General features: G+C 49.0%; 1 protein-coding gene across 1 annotated transcript in view; it reads left to right on the plus strand.

Annotated features, from left to right (window-relative positions):
* PARD6G (par-6 family cell polarity regulator gamma) overlaps positions 1-22225 on the plus strand; it is an 82648-nt gene that overhangs the window by 20923 nt on the left and 39500 nt on the right. The window contains exon 2 of the mRNA XM_028095856.2: positions 2521-2743. Coding sequence (XP_027951657.1) covers positions 2521-2743 — 223 coding nt within the window. The remainder of the gene's footprint in view (positions 1-2520; positions 2744-22225) is intronic.

Genomic DNA, 22225 nt, shown 5'->3' on the forward strand with positions numbered 1-22225 from the left:
CTATTCAGGGAAACGAGCCAGTCACAAAAAGACAAACTGTATGATTCCACTTGTGTGAAGTGCATAGAGGAGTCACAGGCCTAGAGTCCTGGAATAGGTGGTGGCAAGGGGCTGGGGGAAGGGCTGGGGTGTCATGTTTAATGGGGACAGACTCAGTTCACAGGATAAAAAGGCACATGGGTGGTGGGGACCTGGCACAGAGGGTAAATTTTATATTATGTGTATTTTGCCACAATAAAATATAGGAAAAATGCTAATATCCCATTTCATACCTCTTTTTGCTAAACTTGGAGGTTCATTCAACGTATAAAGCGTGTTCGCCATCCTGCTGGATTGATAAAGTCAGCCTCATTATCAAACAGGTCAGACTTGCTTTCTGTCAGGAAGAAGTCTGGATTTTCATTTCAAGTCAACACGTTAGGACATATTTTGAAGAAAACTACTAGAAGAAGTGCGAAATAACTTAGATGTGTCTTAGATCAAATGCAATTACAACAGAAACATCGCAGAACGGGCTTGTCTAATGTGCTGATTCTCATGCTCACGCTGGGATGTCCTGAGTCCAGCAGGAGTGAGAGACGCAGCCGGAGTCCCTTAGAGCAAGTGCGTGGTGTCCAGTTTGGGGGAGTAATCGTGAAAGTCAGAGACACTCACTAGTTTCATTAGACACCATCCAACTCTCTTTATGTATATAATGAAAAGAGGGTGTATACAGATAAAAACTAACTGTTCTGGAAGTTAACTTGTATTAGATATGAGATGGCAGAGATGATGGCTATTGTTCAAATAAAGATTCATGATGTGCTGACATAACCAAATCTGAAAAAAAAATCACATTAAATGTATGTTGTAGGCTTGGGTTCTTGTGTCTTGACAAGTTTTGTGGCCACAGGACGTAGCCCCTGTGTATGAGAGGTTCCGTATTGCTCACCCTGGGCCAGCTAATGCTGCATGCTTGGAATAAATATCGGGAATCTTTATATCGCTTATCTTTAAATAATGCAGGGAGGGATTTCCAGGTTTGCTGTGCTGTGTACCTCCAACAGCAGAGGGATGGGGGAGAGCCTCGCCTTGGCCCCTTGCGCTGAGCTCAGAGCCCATCCTTCCCTTACCCAGTATGTGGGAGGCAGGCCTTAGGAGTTTTGCTTACTCACTGAAGGTGGCTTTTCCCAAACCCATATTTTGGAATGTCCCACTGTTGTGCGCCTTGAAGTATTTTATTCCTGGGGCAATGCAGGGTGGGTGAGGAGTTTGTTTTCTTTTGCTTTTTAAAAAGAGGAGTGGAACAGGAGACTCTGGTTCTCAGAGATCTGTGGACGTGGAGATTTGGAGACGGATTCCCTTAAAATCAGTGGTTTTATGTGTGCGGTCCCCAGCCCGACAGCATCAGCTTGTCCTGGGAACTTGTTAAAAATGCAAATTCTTGGGCTGGTCTCCAGATCAGCCCAGTCCAGATCTCTGGGGGCCCCCAGGTACTCTGATGCCGGCCCAGTTTGAGAACCACACAAACCCACATGGTTTGAGTTGATTTGCCCTTGACTAGTTGACATAATGTCTAGATGATATAATGACTCGTTTAGTATATAAACATTAGACGTTTCATTTATGTGTATTTTGGAACCACTATAATTAGTTTTCAGTTATATTGAAGAGCACTGAATCTGTCCTGATGAATAAAGGTCTCTATTGCCAAGTAAGGAACAACAGCATGCCCTAATCCAGAAAACCTTAGGCCAAACCGCGGTGTCCTCAGATCCCAGGATGGTTCAGCCCGTGGGAGGTGACCTAGGGTCCTCTCCCAGCACAGGACTGCCTGGGCACCTGAGCCAAGGCCAGGGACTGTCAGGAAAGATGGGCCCTGGGCATTCCCTGGGACAGACAGACTGAATACCATCTTTTTGGGGGAGAGATCTGCTCTTTTTGGCCAGTACCTGGGCCCTATCTTCCGAGATTTCTGAAACCTCCTTTTTACCACTTCCCTTCCTTCCTTCCTTCCTTCCTTCCTTCACTTTTGCTTCCGCTTCTGATCCTTTTGAAGTATAGCCATTTGGTCTTTTAAAAATGCAAATCGTATCAAATCAGTTTCTTGCTTAAAATTGTTACAGGACTACCCATTGCTCTTAGGAAAAATTCCAGAGGTTTCAGCTGGCCCTTGCTTTGCTCCTGCCTCTAGGCATCTGACCCTGCCTCAGGGTTGTTCAGACCCTAACCTGGGCCTGCACAGCCACCCCAGGTGAAGACCCTCACCAAGGCTCCTGTTTCATTTCATCCACCATCCTCGTAATTAATTTTGACATTGCTTTTCCTCTCTAGCCCGGGCTCCAGCACCTCCCCTGTCCTCAGTGTTGGTGGAACTGATTCCCACACTTTTGTCTTTGCACAAAGCTCTGTGAGGGCAAGGACACTGTCCGCCGCTGTGTCCCAGGCCTCATGGATGGCACACACATGTCATTCAGTGAACAAGCCTTATTTTGGTACTTTTATCCGCCACTCATTTACTCCCTGTCTCTTGCATTGTAGTTTGGGGCTGAGTTCCGAAGGTTCTCCTTGGACCGTCACAAGCCAGGGAAATTTGAAGACTTCTACAAGCTGGTTGTGCACACGCACCACATCTCCAACACTGATGTGACCATCGGCTATGCGGACGTGCACGGGGACCTGCTGCCCATCAACAACGATGACAACTTCTGCAAGGCGGTCTCAAGTGCAAACCCTCTGCTCCGGGTCTTCATCCAGAAACGAGGTACTGGGCGGGGCGCTGCTCAGTGTCCATCACACACATGCAGCTCCCACTGTCATCTGTCAGGACAGAGCCATACAGTTCTCATTTCTAGGCTCTGGGGCAGATGAAAGAAAGTAATGTTTATTTGGTCAACATTAATTTATTTGAAAGGCTTAAAAAATTTAAAATGCATTTTCCATCTTCAGTAGTGTTGACTTCTGATCTTTAAATAGTGAGGAAAAAATAATATTGATGCGTTCATATTTTAACTGGAAGCAAGGGAGTTCACTAACAAAAAGGCATTAGCCAGTAACCAAAGAATGAAGCTTGTGGTTGCTAGTGTGTGTTTTCCACTGTCTTTTTAGGATTGGAAAATGATGCTAGCTTTAAATTATGACTTTGGTTAACTTTTCACTCTGAGGGCCTAGCTTTGCTGTAACAGTATCATTTTATGGGAAAATAAGCTGCTAATGTAGGTTAATGGTTGAAAGGGAAGGTGCCCTGCCATTGAGTCAAAGTGGGTCCTTGTGTTGCTCACTTCTCAGAATGGCATCTTTTCATCTCTAAACTTGGGAGAATCTTCACATTTCACAATAAAATACTGAAGGGAAGAGCCACCTGTAGGTGAGGCTTGACGTTTAGAAAATGGCATTTCCTGGTTGACTGGGTCATGACTGGACCTTCTGTGCCCATAGCGAGCGCGCTGCTATGGCACGTCTGCACGGGGCAGAGCAGCCTCGGGGACACTCACAGAGTGACAGCTACCGCTCACGGTGGGGAGAGGGGGGCTGAGCACACACTGGGGGCAGTAGCCACAGTGTTCGGGGCAGGAGGAGGTGTGGGGCCAGGTGCCTGGTTCTAAAGGCAGGCAGGGCACCGCAGTCCCTCCTGCACATGAGGGCCGTCTGAACATACGTGCCCCTTAGGTCACCCTGAGATAAATAGGCCACACTTGCAGGTGCGCAGAGCGCTGGCCGGCCGGCCGTGCTCTTTGAGTTTTGTTTGTGGTGATGGAAGGGAATGCATAGAGAGGGACTGCAGGAGATCCGCTGACCTCCCTTTCTGACTGGTCCTCTGGCGCAAGATCAGACAGCTTTGCATCTGCGGTCTTGCTGAGCTCAGTGTCCTGCTGATGGTACTGAGAAGCCCGCACAGCTGTCACTTCCTCACAGTGACGTCTGCTTCGTCCCTGGCCCCCCGTGCTGCTGGGCATCTGCACGCTCTGCTGCCTCTGCGTGGCCCCTGGCTCAGCCACAGCCTCCGGCACCCTCCTGTTCTTGTCCCCCTTCCCTGTGGCCACACCTGCAGCCCACTGCCCCGCCTGGAACTCTTTGCCGTTCACGTCGCTCCCGTGTTTGTTCATACACCACCCTCTCAGAGCAGCCTGGTCCAAGCCGCTCTGCCTCATTACCTCATGTTCCCTCAACCTCTTCTCTGTCCTGTTCTGCTTCCCTGTGTTTATCAGTTGTTCTCCAGGCGCCAAACCCCACGTTCCCCAGGCTGCCCTGGCCGTCCAAGGTCATGGGGTTTGCTCATAAGGTGAGTGTGGAGCAGCGTGTGGGTTACAGATCTGCACACGGGCTTTGTCATCTGCCACACAGGCTGGACTAGTGCGTGCGGGGCTGGGGACGGAGGCCCTACCAAGGCCACTCTTGTCTCGAGTGCTGGTGGCACTTGGTGCCCCATGCTGCTGATTCACCGAAGCGGAGGTGACCCAGGAAGCTCCGGGGTTTGTGTGTTTGCAAGTGGGAATGTGTTACCTTCACAGTCTGTCTTCCAAGGTGAAGTCACTCACATTTGTTTGTCGCCCAGAATCGATACTCCAGGCCCTTGGGTGGCCATTCGCAGAAGTGCAGAGCGGGAAAGGGTCAGCAGCCGGTGCAGCTGAGATCGGAAAGGGCACCGCTCCACCCTCCTGCTTCTGCTGAAAAACGTGTCCTTTTCACAGTCCATGCAGTGTCCTATTTGTCACTTTTTCTGCATATTCTTTTTTTTAATTGTGGTAAAATATATATGACATTAAATTTGCCATTGTACTGTTCAGGGGCATTAATACATTCATAGTGATGTACAACCATTGCCACCCTGTCTCCATAATGTTTTTCATCTTGTAAAACTGAGTCATTCTGTCTTTTAACTAACTCCCTATGCTGCCCGGCACCCGCCACCCTACTTTGTGTCTGTGTGGCTGTGAGCCCTCTAAGAAACTCATAAAAGTGGAATCCCACAGTATTTGTCTCTGTGACTGGCTTGTTTCACTGAACACAGTGTCCTCAAGGTTCATCCGTGTTGTATCATGTTGCACAATTTCCTTCCTTTGTAAGGTTGAATACTATTCTTTTGTGTGGACAGAGCACATTTTGTTCATCATTCATCCATCAGTGAACATGGGGGTTTCTTCCACATTTTAGCTATTGTGAATAATGCGGCTATGAACGTGAGACAAATATCTTTTTGAGACCCTCTTTTCAATTCTTTTGGGTATATACCCTGTAGTATATATATTGCTGCTTCATATGGTAATTCTGTTTTTAACTTTTTGAGGAACTGTCATATTGTTTTCCACAGTGGCTGCGCCATTTTGCATTCCCCCCAGCAGTGCACAGGGGTCCAGTTTCTCCACATCCTTACCAACACCTGTTGTTTTCTGGATTTTCTTTTTATCTTTTCTTTTCCCCCCAACACGGGACTTGAACTCACAACCCCGAGATGAAGACCTGAGCTGAGATCAAGAGTCGGACACCTAACCAACTGAGCCACCCAGGTGCCCCTCTGATTTTTCACTAGTAGCCATCACAATGAGTATGAGGTGGTTTCTCATACTTTTGATTTCTAAGTCCCTAATATTTAGTGATGTCGAGTATATTTTCAGTGCCTAATGGCCACTTCTACATCTTCTTTGGAGAGACATCTGTTCAAGTCCTTTGCCCATTTTTGTACCAGATTCTCTTTGGTTGGTGAGCTTCAGGAGTTCTTTATATTCTGGATGTTAATCCCTTATCAGATATATGACTCACAAGGATTTTCTTTCATTCTGTGGGTTGCCTTTTTCCTCTGTGATTATGTCTTTTGATGTACAACATTTGTAATTTTGTACAAAGTCAAATTTGTCAATTTTTTCTTTTGTTAACTGTGCCTTTGGTGTCGAATCCAAGAAATCACTGCCAGATCCAATGTCCTGAGGCATTTTTCCTAAGTATTCTTCCAAGGGTTTTATCGTTTTAGGTCTTACATTTAGGTTTTTAGCTTTTATAATTGGCCATGTGTTAGCCTTCCCTGAGACCTTACTCCGTGCATGGCTTCCTGCTGCTGTCTCCAGTCCTTCCCTTGCGCCTGTCAGACTCCTGGGAGCGGCTCTTGCAGGAAAGGTCCAGGTGGTCACCGACTGCCACAGCTTTTGTTTGTCTGGCAATGACTTGATTTCTCTCTCACTTTGCAGCACAGTTTTGCTGGATATAGGATTCTCGGTTTTTCTTCTTATAGCTCTGACCATATTGGTGTACTTTCTCTGAAATCCAAAGTTTCTGATGAAAAATCTGCAGATAATCATACTGAGGATCCCTTGGATGTGATGAGTCTCTTCTCTCTTGCTGTTTTCAGGGTTCTCTCTTTGTCTTTTGAAAGTTTGATTATAACGCATCTCCGAGTGGGTCTCTCTGACTTCATCTGACTTTGAATTTGCTGAGCATCTTGAATTTTATATTCATGTCTTTCTTACCAGTTAGGAAGGTTTTTGGCCATTATTTCTTCAAATATTCTCTCTGTCCCTTTCTCCTCCTTAGACTCCCACGTGTGAATGCTGGTGCTCTTGATGGTGTCCCACAGGTCCCTTAGGCTCTGTTGTGTTTTTTTTTTCCATGTACTTTCTATTCCAAAGTGTTAATCATTTCCACTGTCCTGTCTTCAAGTTCACTGGTATTTCTTCTGTCTGCTCAAATCTGTTTTGAATCCCTCTAGTGAGTTTTTCATCTCAGTTACTGTACTTCCAGCTCCAGAACCTCTTTTTTTTATGTTCATTTAGCCAGCATATAGTACATCATTAGTTTCTGATGTAGTGTTCAATGATTCATTAGTTGTTATAACACCCAGAACTTCTTTTGGGTTTCTTTTCTAGTTTTCTACTTCTTTATTGATATTTCCATTTTTCTCATACTTTTTTTTTCATGATTTTATCCACATCTTCCTCTAGTTCTTTGAGCATCTTTAAGACAGTTGCTTTAAAGTCTGACTAGTAGATCTGACCTCAGGTCTTTTTTAGGGACAGATTCTGTTGAGTTCTCTTTTTCCTTTCAGTGGGCCAGACTCTCCCGTTTCCTTCTGTGCCTTGTGATTTTTTGGCTGACCACCGAACATTCGAATCTCATGATGTGGTACCTCTGGAAATCAGATTCTCCCCCTTCCCCAGGGTTTGCTGTTTTGTTGTCATCGTTCTTTTGATGGTTGCGGGCTGTCTCTGTGCCGAGGACCAGCCTGAGGTGTAAACTGAATGTCTTCTCAGGGCTTTTCTGAGCCTTTCCTTGGGCATGCGCGGTCCCTTCCTAATTCCCACGTATGCAGCTCTTTTTGAATGTCCCACTCTGTGGCTCCCAAAGGGGGAAAAGTGAAAAGCAAAAGGGGGACAAGGGGGCCCTCGCCCTTCCAATGCCCTTGGAGTCACTGGAGCTGGAGGGCCGACAGCAACGGCCGCCAGGCTCTGTGTCTGCACCTGTGTGATCAGAAGCAGCCAGCAGTGGTCAGAGCTTAGACTCCTGCTCTTTGGAGGACGGGATGCTTCTTGCCCACCTGGCGTCTGCAGGCTGCCCCAGAAACACGTGCACAGCTGCCTGCCGCACGGCTGGGTAGCTGCTCTGTGCTGGGAGCTAGAAGAGACCAAAACTGACTACTTCTCCTGGACAGCTGCAAGCCTTCAGCCGACTCCGCAGTCCCCAAATAGTCCCATCAGAGAGATTCTGCCGTGTGGTCATTGCCCGGTGGGCAGAGATTCCTGGTGCTCCCTGCTCTGCCCTCTTCCCAGGAGCCACCTGTGCTTTTCTTATGATGTCACTGATGAAAATGACCCCAAGCATCATGCAGGAGTGCTGTTGAATTTTCCTCAGTGCAAGAGGGGTGTGATGTGCTTTATGTAGAAAATGCTCTTGGCTGTGAGTTCAACATTATGAATTGGTAATGTCTTTAAATAGAAACACATATAGCACAAAGGTTTGTATTGCTCGGTGGATAAAAACATGATTAAGAGGCTCACAGGACCCTAATCCTGTATTTTCCCAGGAGCCATGGTTCAGTGTTCAAGGAGACTTTATAGAATATAACTACCATGGGGCGCCTGGGTGGCTCAGTTGGTTAAGCGACTGCCTTCGGCTCAGGTCACGATCCTGGAGTCCCAGGATCGAGTCCCGCATCGGGCTCCCTGCTCAGCGGGGAGTCTGCTTCTCCCTCTGACCTTCTTCCCTCTCATGCTCTCTCTCTACCATTCTCTCTCTCTCTCTCAATAAATAAATAAAAATCTTTAAAAAAAAAAAAAAAGAATATAACTACCATGAATAATGAAAATCACCTCTGTATGAGAAGTCCAGAGTGGGAAAATCCATAGAGACAAAAACAGATTCATGGTTGCTAGGGGGAGGGGTATTGGGAGATTAGGGTTTCTTTACTGGACAGTGGAAATATTCTGGAATTCAATAGTGGTGTTGATTGCAGGGCTTTGTAAACATACTCATAACCATTGAATTATACTCTTTAAGTGGGTAGATGTTATGGTATGTAAATTATGTTTCAATAAATAAATTATATCTCAGTATCTCTGTTTGAAAAGTATGAGATTTAAACCAGACTCTCCTGGATCTGAGCTTCAACCCTGGGTGATGTCATTTGGGCTCATATTTAGCCTTTTTTTCCAAAATTCAGCCGTTTTCAATAGGTGTGAATACTTGCACTTTTTAGTTAATTTCTTTGGCATCAAAACTCAAGACAGTGCTCAGGACCCTGCATTTGGCTCCTGATGGGCCTCTGTCTTGGGTCCATTGATAAATTTATTAGGAATGTAACTGACACTACACAGCAGGATTAGCAGGACCCACCACTTTGTTGCCAGTAGAAACCACAGATATTTTCATGTGGTGTGTTCATGTGTTCCTTGTAGCCAGATGTGTTACACATCATTTGCAGTAATCATTATTTTAAAACAGCAGTACAGATTGTTATTTAATGCACTAGTAAGAAAGCACACATGTGTTGTATCACATATTTGTTGTAGAATTTTGATTGTCTTCAAAATAACTAATTTCCTTTGTAAATACATGTATTTTACTTAATGCCTTTAAGAATGTTATTCTGAGAAGCAGTTTCCCAGCATCATCAGATTGCTGAGGGTCCTTGGAGCACTCGGGGTTAAGAACCCAGTTCTGGATAGTCTGCATTGGGGAGCTCAGATGACAGGCCAGGAATGACTCAGATTTTTGTCCCCCTGGGACTGAGTCAGGGACATCTTCTTAGGGTGTTAGATGGTATTTCTGTCCTGGCTGCAGACCATGCCTTTGGACTTAACATATCCAGGCTTCTCTCTTCCAGCATTTACTAGGCTTCTGCAATCCTCTCTCTGGGGCTGGACTCCTGCTAAAAACTGTGGCATCTCTGTGTGTATATAACAGATGTCATTATGCCTTTCACTTTAATGCTTTGCCCATTAAATAAGTTACAGAATCAAGAAGTCACAGTGGGAGAATCTGGGCTCAAACTTAGCACACTCAGCCAGTGTTGAGGAACCACTTTCTCTGTCCCCTGCATGCTCCTCTGGTCCCCCCTAAGGACGCAGGAACATTTTGGAAAGCTGGCCCAAACCAGAGAATGCAGACAAGACCAGCAGAGATACTCAGAGTATCTCTATTTTTAGCAGAATAAACAGGAAGTGCAAACACTAACTTTTCACCACTTATCCATCAAATAAACCCCTCCAATACCAGCATTCCTAGCACTCTTGTTATTTAAGAGATGGGCCTTTTTGCCTCCCAGGCCCCAGCCCAGAACTAGAGGTGGAATCCTAGTTGAATTTTGGTTGCTGTTTTGTCCCTCAGGTGATTAACATCTCCGGTTGTCACGGGAGGGTTGTGAGGACTTAATTGTCCCAAGATTTTCAGCACAATTAGAGTATTCTGAAATATTTCCTTTTAAAGGAAACATAAATGCTGCATATTTCCATGTGTCTGGTAACTGTTTTTGGCTTTCTGGCACCCTTCTCGGTGTCTAGAATGAGGAAGACACATATGTCTGATTTATCAGAAGTTGCTTGTTTGGAGATGGTGGGGAGGTATTTGTTTGTGATTTCGCTTAAGTGAGTTGCCAGAAAAAGTGATTACGGGATGTTCTTCAAAGTAAAATGTATATAATCATTGAGAATTTGGTAATACACACTGGCAGAATCTTATAAATCCTGCTGATGACTGCTCTTCTCAGATTCTTCATTCAGTAGCCGGAGGTGTGTTTGGTTTTAGGTTGGGGTTCACTGCTCAGCAGGAAGCACTCAGTGACTTTTTTTTCTTTTTTTTTTTGGTGCTAAAAGTTCCTTTTATTATAGCATGGGGACAGGACCCATGGGCAAAAGGAGCTGCACTCAGTGTCTCTGACTTTTTGAGCTGCTTTAATTCTCTTTCCTTAGACACTGCCCCAGGTTTGAGGCTGCATGTGTTGAGGCAGGGGAAAGTATAGTTTTGCTGAATTAACCTTATCTATGTCCCTGTGCTTGTAGGAACAGATGCAACACCCCTCTGCTGTGGGAGCTTTTTCATGAGACACATTTGCTTCTTTAATTGCCACTGATTTCTGAAAGTTTGCATATTTGGAGAATTTCTTCTTTTTTTTTTTTTTTTTTAATTGAGAGGGCACACACTCTCCCACTGCTCCACCGTGGGAACATGCAGAAAACAAAATGCCTGAAGCCCGCATTCACCCCTGGAGTGGGAGTGCATGGGGGGAGAGAATGTGCTGATGTAGCTCATTAAAAAGAAAACAAAGCCAGAGCCACCCACCATCCAGAAGAATCCAGGGGCTGGTCCTGAAAAGGCTAGCCATCTGTGCAGGGAGTCGGAAACCACGAGGTCATCGGCATCCCCTGGACGTGGCATGGTGCACCTGTGCCCTGGGTCTGCCTCTCCCCCCAGCTGAGCCTATGGGAGGGAGGGAGAACGCCCCATCCCAGAGAACACCTTGTATGTGAATGGTGAGATGGAATTGGATTCTACTCTTTTCTAGTTCATATTCTAGTCCTATTTACTTTTTCATATTCAAGCCCATGGTATGCTTATGATTTGGACTCATGCTTTTTAAAACTCTAATATATCATAAGCATATCCTGTCATTAAACTCTTTGTAAGCCTTTTTGTTTTTATTTTTTATTTTTTTTAAGATTTTTATTTATTTATTTGACAGACAGAGACAGAGCGAGAGAGGGAACACAAGCAGGCGGAGTGGGAGAGGGAGAAGCAGGCTTCCTGCTGAGCAGGAAGCCCAATGCGGGGCTCGATCCCAGGACCCTGGGATCATGACCTGAGCCAAAGGCAGACGCTTAACGACTGAGCCACCCAAGCACCCAGCCTTTTTGTTTTTAAAAAGTCTTTTCTGCTTATGACATATTTGTAGAAGAAAATTCAAACAATGTGGAAATAATTCCACCATTCCCAGGTAACCACATTAGCATTTTGGTGAGCCCTTTCCAGACTGCTTCATATAGATAAATCAGTTGAACATAGTTTTTCATAAATAGGGTGATAAAACACATACACTTTTAAATTAATTTTAATTTTTGGACATTATATTAAGCTAGCATTGTATTTTTGACTTTTTGTAGATGTGTGTAGATACACACTAGCCTTTTAGCAGATCTCAGTTATATAAATGTAACAATATGTAACCAATCCCTTATTTTATATTTAAACTGTTTCAACTTTTTATTTTTATAAACCATGTTGTGCATTTTTACATATGTGTCAGGTTATTTCTTTGGGGTAAATTAACAGAAAAATCTTGCTAGATTAAAAAGCGTGTGTACTTTGGACTAAGATACATACTCCCAGTGGTCTTTTCGGCAGGGCATTTGAATGACATTTGAATGGAATCTTTTTAAACACATCTTTAAAAACTGTCCTTGTGTGGCATGAAAACTCATGAGCTTTGAATCTATCCTTTTTGAATTCTGCAGTGAAGGCCAGTGAGGGTCTGGCCAGAAGTGTGGGCTCTGGGCTGCCCTCATGGGGCTGTTATACTACTCCAAACACCTGGTGTCTTATATCCTGAGTTTAGGAAGCTCCTCTCAGCCTGGCCTTGCTGGGTGGGAGCTGCAGACCCCTGGAGCTGAAATTTAAAGTGGAGACAGTGGTTGGTGCATGAGCCACACTGTCCCTGCTGTAGCTTCTGTGGAGGCCAGAGTGTTGTTTGGCCGGAGGTGACCATCTCACTGTTTCTTTTCCATCATCTTACAGTGGCTGATCATAGGGTGATTAACATGTTTATATTTAAGCCAGTTCTCAAAGAGGATGAGCTCAAGGATGTCCCATTTGAGAGGGAAAAGGCCAAGCATGGAGGCACAGCGTGGGGCTTTCTTTTCAGTTAAGCTGACAATCCTGAGCTGAGTGATTGGTTGTCAGGCTGCCTGTGTTAGCAGGATTTCTCTTTGAAACAGATCCTTTTAAACAAAAAGCAGCATACTCCTCAGATAATATAACATGTCTGTGTTTCTGTTTCCAGGGTGGGTTTGGGTTATGTGCCTTCACCTATTTTTAGAAGAAAGGCCCTTTGGATGGCCTGCCTGGTAAGCTGCCCACCCTATGCCCCAACCTCCTCTGTGTGCCTGACTGTTTGGAAGCTGTCAGAGCTGGACACTCAGGCACTTCCCATGGAGGTGCCCACCTGACCACGCAAGCCTGCACACTGGTCATTCCTTGCTGGATTCACTAGATCTCATGCTTTCCTCAAGCACCATGGCAAGCAGATTGGAGATTTCCCATCGGCTTGAGTGCAGGTGTCTACTAGGGGCCGTGGGGATGTGTAACAGAGCCCTAGAAATGGGCCTGGTCCCACAGGGGCATGCAGGTTGTGTTGGGTGATGGAGAGCCATGGGAAGGATTCGCAGGGCCTCTGTGGGACCTGACAGAGGTGTTGCTGCAGGTGGTGGTTTATGGGAAACCTGCCGAGCTGCCTTCTCTAAAGCCAGATGATAACCACGTGTTCCTGCATGTCCTGGACCACACGCTCTGGGGGCAGAAGTGTCTTTGGAAGTGTCTCCCTCAGCCAGGACCTAGGTTCACTTGGGACCTATTTGTCTAGAAAGGATGGAATTGAAATCTGATGTGCTGTTTATTAAACATTGCAAAAGGCTGACAGTATGAGAAATGCCAGCCCCCTTGGGCCTTTGTGAGCAAGAGGTTACATTTGAGCTTTCTTGGTGGTTTTGGGGGATTGGCAGCCACAGGTATCAGCACAAAGAATTTGGAGGGATGATCTGCCCTCTAGTACCTTATGAAAGTCAGGTTCTTGTTCTTCCCCGTTGACCTGGATGACGGCACCTAGGGAGGTCAGCCAGCCTTAACTTTGCACCATAAATTATAGAGCCCTCCGCTGAGGATTCAGCTTCTAGGATATCACTCATAATGGTTACAGAATGACCAGCTCTTCGCTAATTTCTTCATCTAGCTAACCCAGTACATGGATAGGCTCATCTCAGTTTGTGTGGTTGTGCTTCTGCTCCTCAGGTTTAGCACCCCATTACTAAGCACCCACTGGTTGGGCAGTTACAGGCTCACCTCACATATGGGCTTCGGGAACCCCACATCCTGCCCAGGAAAACAGTGACCACCTAGGTAGGTGTGCTGTGTGAGCCCTAACGAAGGTCCAGGGGGCTTCATGAGGAGGTGGTGCCAAGCCAAGCATCAACAGGCAGACTGAAAAGTGTGTGTGAAGACCCGGGAGAAGCACAAGGTTGGGGGCTCAGTCTAGAAGTGCCAGGCTCGAGTGAGCAATGGGAAGAGACGGTGGGAGGGCCCCAGGGGTCTGGAAAGCCCCCGAAGAGCCTGGTGATTGTTTCCTTGCCTGCAAACAGTAGGTGTACACTAATGAGCTGGAGACTACCTTAGGAAGCTCCTGGCAGAGGACACCGTCAGCCAAGAGACCCTGCACAGGACGGGCGGACAGGCTGAGAGAACACGTAGGGAAAGCACCCAAAGTGACATGCAAGCTCTGTGACCAGTCGTATCTCACGGGGAATCAGTACTCAGATTACCTTGAGCTGAGACGTGTTTTAGCGTGTTTATGAAGGGGCTGGCTAAAACGTCCTGTGTAAGTGAGGAGTAGTTGATGGGTATTCATGTTAAATCGTGTTCTCTTCAGCATTTTGCACCGGAAGCATCTTTGTTAGAAAAAGGCACCAGGATACTGAACACAGTTAAGCTCTTCCTCTTAGCCAAAGGCTAGCCCACCGAATCTACACCTAAGTTGTAGTCTTAGGGTAACCAAGCTGGGTATGCTACTTACAGCCCTATTACTAGTCATTTTGAACCCAATCAAATGCCATTCCATTTGGACAAAAATCTTTTTAGGAAGGAATGAGGTTGCCAAAGAGAGCCTGTAGTTACTGTTGGCCCGGGAGGGCCCCACAAGGGAGGGACCGGACCCTGGGTGCGGCCCACCCAGAAACGTACATGGATGCTCCTGGGACAGGTTCCACCCGCCCTGTGTAGCCATGTCTTTCTCATTCCAGAGGGCAGGTGTGGGAGGCCCGAAGCCAGGGGAAATCCAGGTGGGCTTGCCGAAAGCCCACACTCCGGCTGAGATCTGGCCTCAGCAGGGTTCCCAGGGAGGAGAAGGGTATTGTCTCCCATTGGCAGTTGGGCAGGAAAGGGGATGCTGTGTTTTAGAAATGGTTTTCAAAGCCCTGAAGGAAATTACTAGGGTGCCCCCTCCATCCTAGGCCCTTGGACTCACAGCTCGTTTGTTCCTTCCCAAATGCTGGCCTGTTTCCCTACTTCCAGCACCATTATTCCAAGGCTTACCCCCTTCTGTGTGTCTCTGCAGCTCCACTGGAGGGGCCGTGCTGGACAGAACACACCGACAAATGGTTTACCTGCACTAGTTTGGAGTCCAGAGATATAAAAATTTCCACTGTGAACTTTTCTCTCCCAGAAGCGTAAGCAAGACTTGGATTTCCTCCTGCACAGTGGTTTGTCTTCCTGTTTTTGCCCGGTATCTCTATTTTCCACCCTGTCCTGTGGGAAAATGATTCAGCACAGAGGCCACCAGCCACAGCACATCCCCCGGCACCCCAGGTCTTCTCCCAAGCCCCGAGCCGTTTTGTGGCATTCCACACATGCAGACAGAGTTGGGATGAGGCCAACAGTTGGGTTGGGGAGCACAGGTGCAGCATGCGCCCCCTTGGCCCGCCCAGCCCCACCCCTGCCAGGTTGGGAGTGCTGCACATTGTTAGACTATGAAGGGGATTGTTTCCACAGTGTGTACTGACCAATGATAAAGGCTAATTTTTTTTATTTTGGAAAAACATCCATAACATAAAATTTACCATTTTAACCAGTTTTAAGTGTACAGTAGAGTCAAGTACATTCACATTGTTGTGTGGTCACCACCCATCTCCTGAACTTTTCCAGCCTCCCAATTGAAACTGTACCTATTGAAACCTTATGTGTTGGGTAAGTTCAAGTCACGCTCTGCTTGGATACATTCCTACAACACATCCATGTATGTCTGATGTCTGTCTATCATCTTGTTAGAAATTTCAAATCAAAAGGTGAGAAAATATATTTTCCAAAAGCACCTTGTCACTTGCTGGTGGAGTCACCACGTCCCTGGAGAGGCCTGGGCCTTCCCAGGGGTAGTGTCTGGCCAACCCTCCTCCCTCTGGTTGCTCACACCTGAGTCTCAGGCAATGACCACGTGGGGACCTGAGGCTGGCAGTGACGTCTGTGTTTCTTGGATTTTAGATTGCTTGTTGTGAGTCTCAAGTCACCCCAGGAAGAAGCACCTCCCAGACCCTCTGGACATACCAGGGCATCAGCGGCGGTGACTCAGAAGAGTCAGTAACCCTACCCTTGTCTGCCACCTGCTTGGGACCCTCTGTACTGTGAGGAGTCCAGGTTGGGAAGTGTGTTGTCTTGGGATGGCAGCTTCTGTGCTGCCTTTATGTGTTGGGGCGGGAGACCCCTGACGGCTCTGGGGCCTTCTCTGCCAGTCCACCAACAAAACACTGCAGATGTGCTTCCCTCTGGACATGTCTCCTTCCATCTCCCAGATGCCCAGCTCTGCAGCTCCCTCTCTGTGGCTAATAAGCCCAGAGGCCGTGCTGACAGAGCTAAGTGCAGGAAAATGGCGAGGTTTGGGGCCAGTGACCATCCTTGCCTCCATCCTGCCTGTCTTCCCTGGCATTGCTGGACTGCCGTGCATCAGAGCAGCCTGGGTCTGCTCTCCCCTCAGCCTTGGCCCGCTCTGGGCTTCGGTTGGGGTGGACGTTTGGTTGAGGCCTCTCCATGGGCCCCTGCCCACCCTTGTGTGACCTCAGTGGAGAGGTCAGACTCAGAGACCACCAAGAAAACCTGAGTCGATACTGCTTGCCTGCGGGAGCACCTGCCCTGGGACAGGGTGCTTTGTTGGCGTCTGTCCTTAGAGTGCCCTCTCACCTTTGACCCGAGCACCTCCTAGGACTCTCCAGCTTCCCTCAGTGATTGGACAGAGGGGCTTTGTCCCAGATCATGCACTTTCAGTGTTCAGAGTCACCAGCAGAGCAGATTCAGAGACCTTTGACCAACTTCAGGATCTGGGGTTTGGGGGACTGGTTTGGCAACATGAGGAGGTGAACCCCCACCTGGAGCAGGGTTTCCTAATGTGAACTCTGTTGCTAGCCAGTGACTCTTCTGGGTGCCCCCCAACCCCAGACACACTGACTTAGTGAGCGCTCACAGGAATTTGACATTGCGGTAGGCCCAGGGGTCGTGTGGTCCAGCCCCTGGCCTACAGGTGAGGAAACAGACCCTCACGTTATGCTGCAGGTCTTAAGGAGATGATTCCGCAGGAAGAGTTCCTGGGGGGTGAGGGGTTCCTGCTGATTGCCAGGTGCTTCTGAAGTTAAAATACGTCGTCTTTACCCTCTTTTGCTTTTAACCCTTCATCCACCTGTTGCTGCAGACCCAGTTAGATGTCCCTGTGCTGCCAGGCCTGTGTGGTCACTGCTAGGCGTTCCTAGGACAGTGGGTGAGGGGCTGTAGAAATGCTGTGTGTTTCACGGGAATCAGGCAGTTTCTGGGTCTGTGTTACAGGAGGCACGCATGGGCCCTGTCTCCTGCACACAGACAGTGGTTTTGTTGGGTGGGCTGCAGGGACCAGTGAGGGTCCCAGGGCTGTGCAGCCGTCACGGATGAGTCAGGGCGTCCTGGCCCCCCCAGACCCCACAGCACCCCTTCCCCCTGCCCACCACTCCCCAAGCCCAGGGAGGTGGGGGTGGGCTGTCCCTTTCACAAAGGACAAACCTGAGCCCCAGGGAGCTGCCAGGGTCAGGGTCCAGCCTGTGCCCGGGTCTGCCTCCATCGTCTTTGCTCTGGTGTTTCCTCCCACGGCTGGAGTTGTGGACGAAGCAGAGCCCTCAGTGCGCAGACTGAACGGCACACAGGTTAGAGTCTCCTTTCACCTCAGGTGGCCTAGGATAGCAAATTCCTTTGGACGGCAACATCTGTATGGCAGGTGGACGCACATCGTGGTTCTCGGCCCGCAGCGCACTGCCCACCATGGATGACCCCACTGGGCAGGACTTTCCTGGCCCAGATGGTTGTTGCTGCACTGGGCAGCTTCTTAGAAATGCAGGGAAGATGACGTGTTCATTCTTAAAATCCAGGGTCTTCAAGGCATATTAAGTGGAAAACACTGGATACAAAATAGTGTGTATGCTCCATTACCCTCTGTAGGGGAACGAGAGGGTGAGAATCTGTGTTCACATTTGCTTGTATTTGTATAAATAGACTCTAGACACATGAACTAAATGGGTGGAGGTGGAGAGTGGCCTTTGGGTTTGGGGTTTCTTTGTGGGTGATGAAATGATCTGGAATTCAGCAGTAGTGGTACTGGTTGCACAACTCTGTGGACGCACCAGAAACTGTTGGTTTGCACACATTCGGCAGTGCACTCTGGTAGATAAATCAATACCGAGTGATGTCTCAGTCAGAACGTCTTCTTGAAGCAGCATTGCATTTGGCTTGGAGCCTCCATCTAGTCATTTAACACCAATGGAACTCCGGGCACTTTGCCCCCTCCCTCCAGAAGGAGACGGAGGTGAGAGGGGGCCCCCAGGAAGCCGTGTCTCCAGGAAAGAGTCAGAGCAGGGGCTGTCCCTGAGCACAGTGTAGGAAAGAGTGCCTTGGGGGTGTGGTGGGGCTCTTGTGGGTATTCGTGTGCAGGGTGGAAGATAACAGGAATCGGGGGTCTTCTTAGTGGGCTCAGAGGAACAGAGGCGTTTGCCCAGTGGCCTCTACTTAGGAAGGGCTGCTCCTGCAGGGCTGGGGCCCTTGGTGGAGTCAGGAGGGGCTTCACCCACCCACAGGCCTCTCTGGGGCTCCTGCCATCCTCTTTGAAAGGAAGGAGGGTGGTCGGTCCGGTGTGCCAGCCAAACCTGGACTGTTGAACACTGGCCATGAGAAGCACGAAGGAGGTCTGCTGTAAGTGTGGGCTTCCCTGCCAGGAGCTATTCTTGGCTGTTTCGATTACAGTTGTTGGCTCTGGTAACTGCCAAAACGTCCCCTAAATACAGGCTGAAGCACAGCCAGGGCTGGGAGGGCAGACACGTGGACGGTCCTGCTCCTCCTTGGAGGTGCCGGTGACCCTGTGAGGCTTTAAGGAGCGTCTCAGAGAAGGCAGAGCCGGTGAGCGCTGCCTGTAGTCTCTGACTTGGCAGCTCCGTGTGCGGGAGCCCCCCCGGGAACTGGGGAGGCGTAGCTGCAGTGACCGCACACAGCCCTGACTCCTGGGGCAGCCCCTGCGGGCCTGGACGTGTGTCCGACAAGCTGGCTCTCTGCCCGGGCAATCCCAGCACGGAGCGACTGGTACGGACGCCATCCTTCTCCTGAGACAGGCTCCGGAGAGGCTGTGGGAAGTCAGTCCTCCCATTTCATTGGAGACTGGGGTTTCTCGTTTCCGTCCTGTTTTCCCAGCTCTTTTCTCCTACACCGCAAACAAGGTTTCAGTGTGAGGACGCTCCTTCTTGGAGAGGGGAGCAGGGGCAGGCCCTGAGCCACTTCAGCCCCCAGCACGGTTGGGTGGGCCTGCTGAGGCGAGACCATGCTCTTGGTTATTGTTCACCGCTGGGAATGCCACATGCAGACTACAGGCGAGCGGGCAGAGCAGGTGCATAGACCATCAGTTCTGGGTCTCAGAAGGTGTCCCAGGCGGGCTGGGGGACACCAGCTCCATGTCCTGGTGCCCACCAGCTATGCTGGTCATAGCCAGGCCCTTGGAGGCCATGGGAGCACGCACACCTGCTTCCCGGTGGTTCCTGCGTCTGGATCAGGGATACAGGACAAAAAAGCATCCAACTGCACTGCAAGGCAGGAATCCTCTACAGTGGGAGAGATTGCCTGGGTCCAGGACCCCCACTTCTGGTTCTGAGTACTTTTTGTGAAGTCTGTTGTCGGAGATCAGCTCCCAGAACTTGAGTTTTTCTGAGTCTCGCTCCCTTGGAACCACCCATGTCCTCCACCTCCTGGGTCAGCCGTTGTCCTTGGAGCGGACCCCAGGGAAGGCAAGCCCCCCAGCTTCTCAGCTCGGCAGCCACACGGCACTGGGCAGTTCCGTTCATTTCTCTCGTACCTCAGGCTCCTCGCGCATCAGACCTCTCAGAACGGCATCTGGTGCACTGGGTGAGTTGTGTCAGCTACTGCCACACTCTTTCCCCTTCCTGTGGCCCTTCGGGTAGTTGGGGTGGGGCCGTGGGTGCAGGAGGCGGGGTGCAGGCACCCCAGGACCTCCCTGAGTGCAAGCCACACCCCTGCCACGGCTGGTAACTGGGTCCTCCCACACGCCCGGTCCTCACACAGCCCATCATGTGTGTCCTGTCTGTGGGACAGAGTTCCTTCCACTCTGGAGCAAAACTCAAGAGCAGTGAAGCCCACTTCCACACTGAGCTCTCACTGGGAGGCACGTGGTGTGCAGAGACTTGGGGGCCATCATCCTGTGTCCGCGGAAGACGCCATGAGAAAAACTCTTAATTGGACCCTCCTCCATTTCTTACACTGGTTTTGAAGAGCAGAAAAGAAGAGAAAACATTGATCATGAAGCAGATTTTAAGGATGGGGGGTGAAATTTTATGTTACTTTTTTTTTAAGATTTATTTATTTATTTTAGAGAGAGGGTGTGCACGAGTGGGGGAGGGCAGACACAGAGAGAGACTCCCAAGCCAACTCCCTGCTGAGCAAGGAGCCCCACACGGGGCTTGATCCCACGACCCTGAGATCACGACCTGAGCTGAAACCAAGAGCTGGATGCTTAACCGGTTGAGACACCCAGGCGCCTCACTTTATGTTAATTTTAAAACAGTGGAAGGAGCAGCAGCTGCTGTGAAATACTTATTAGCCTCTGTTACAGATGTGACTGAGCTGCTGCCCGGGGTTGGAGGGTGCGTGTGTCTGCTTGAGTGTGCATGTGCATGATGTGCATGTGTGCGCATGTGTGTACATACATGAGTGTGTGCATGCATGAGTGTGTGCGTGAGTGCAAGCATGAGTGTGTGCATGTGTATTTGCATGCGTGTGTGCCTGTGTATTTGCATGTGTGTATGTGCGCATGCATGTGCATGTGTGTGCATGCGTGAGTGTGTGTGTTTGCACGTGCGTGTGTGCATGTGTTTTGTGTGTGCACATGTGCATGCATGCGTGTGTGTGCGTGCATGTGTGTGTATGTGTGTCTTGTTGGGACCCAGGATCTTTGGTTATGTGTCTGGAGTGATTTTACTTCAGGATGACCTGACGTTCAGGTAACTGGCTCCAAGTTTAGCAAGATGGGAAAGACAAAGTTAATTTACTTTCATTAACATTTGTTTTTAAATCACTTCTTCCTAACGTGTTAGAAGTTAAAACACCTTCTGAGGATATAATTGGCCATTTGAAATGGATCTGTAAGTAGAAACTCTGTGGCTTTGCCACCTGTGGGCTCAAGGGAATTAACTGCTCATGCCAGCAAAGCGAACCACCACTCACTAGACTTTCACTAGTCGAGTAAATTACTGGAAGCTATCCAGGCTGCACATCTGAAGCATTCAGGACCTTCCAGTTCATCATAGACCATGCGATTTTCTAGTAATAGATCCGAAAGAATCATTTCCTTGAGTCCAGAGCAGAACCTGGGAGGGTAATAAGATGGCTGATTTAGACTCACATTCATGCTTGTGTCAGATTCTGAGCAGCTGCAGTGCGCTCAAGGCACCAGAAGCCTGCAGCCCCAGAACCGGCGCAGACAAGGATGGGAAGTCGCCAAGAGCAAGCCCGGCCACGTTGTCTGGGTTTATCTTCTCGGTGTAGCCTCTGTCTTCACTGCACCGGCAGGCAGCTTGTCTGCTGAGATCTTGTGCCTTTGATTGCCCACTCAGAGAACCGGACCATGGTTCTGACCCAGGGGAGTGAGGACCCCTGTCCACCGGCCACTGGGAGGGAGCATCTTGCCCGCCGAGTGGATGCTGCTCCCTGTGGGTGTGAGGAGGGCTCAGGCTCTCAGGGCTGCCCAGGGTGGCAGAGGTCACTCAAGTGGTGGCTGCAGAGTCAATGAGGCAGCTAGTCTCTTGTTTTCTGACCCTCGTTCTGGACTGGTGTCAGCCCTACTGTGCCACCTTAATTTCTGCCTCGTACAGAATGGAGATCATCTTGCTTCTCACTTGCTTATCTGATAAATGTGCTGCTAGAGTTAATGCAATAACGTTGGCAGATGACTGAGAAGCAAGGTCCGGTGTCTGTGTGACATCATTCACACTGCACTAACAAGGGGGTCCATCTTGCCGCTCCCCTGTCTTCCCGTGGCCTGAAACTAATGGCAGACGTTTGGGATCACCCTGCAAATCCTGCTGCCTCCTCTGCAAATCCTGTTGCCCTCACTGTTGCCCCCTGAGACCTGCACAGAAACTGGGATGGAACAGTCTAGAATGACTGAGAGCTCCAAGTTTGTACGGACAAAGGAGGAGGAAGAGCTGTCAACACAGGGAATGGCCACTGTGTTTGGAGACGCACTGGAGACCCGCGCGGTTGTGATTTATGGCACCTCACCGGGGGTCTGCAGTCAGCCAGGGCTCCCTACACTGCTGTCTCGGGGTGGCAGCCCCGTCCCTGCTCCCACAAGGCCCTCATCCCAGGGACAGGAAGCATGTGTGGAAATGGAGACACTAACATACCCCGGAGAGCACGCGGCATGCACTGGGTAGTGTGGTTTAATTCAGTAGCAGTGATTGTTGTCCACTTGGGAAGGACAAGAGATGAAAAGTCGCAG

The sequence above is a fragment of the Eumetopias jubatus genome, unplaced genomic scaffold (assembly GCF_037043125.1).
Source record: "Eumetopias jubatus isolate StellerSeaLion01/CBP00866 unplaced genomic scaffold, mEumJub1_p1.0 scaffold_16, whole genome shotgun sequence".
NCBI classification, from domain to species: Eukaryota; Metazoa; Chordata; class Mammalia; order Carnivora; family Otariidae; genus Eumetopias; species Eumetopias jubatus.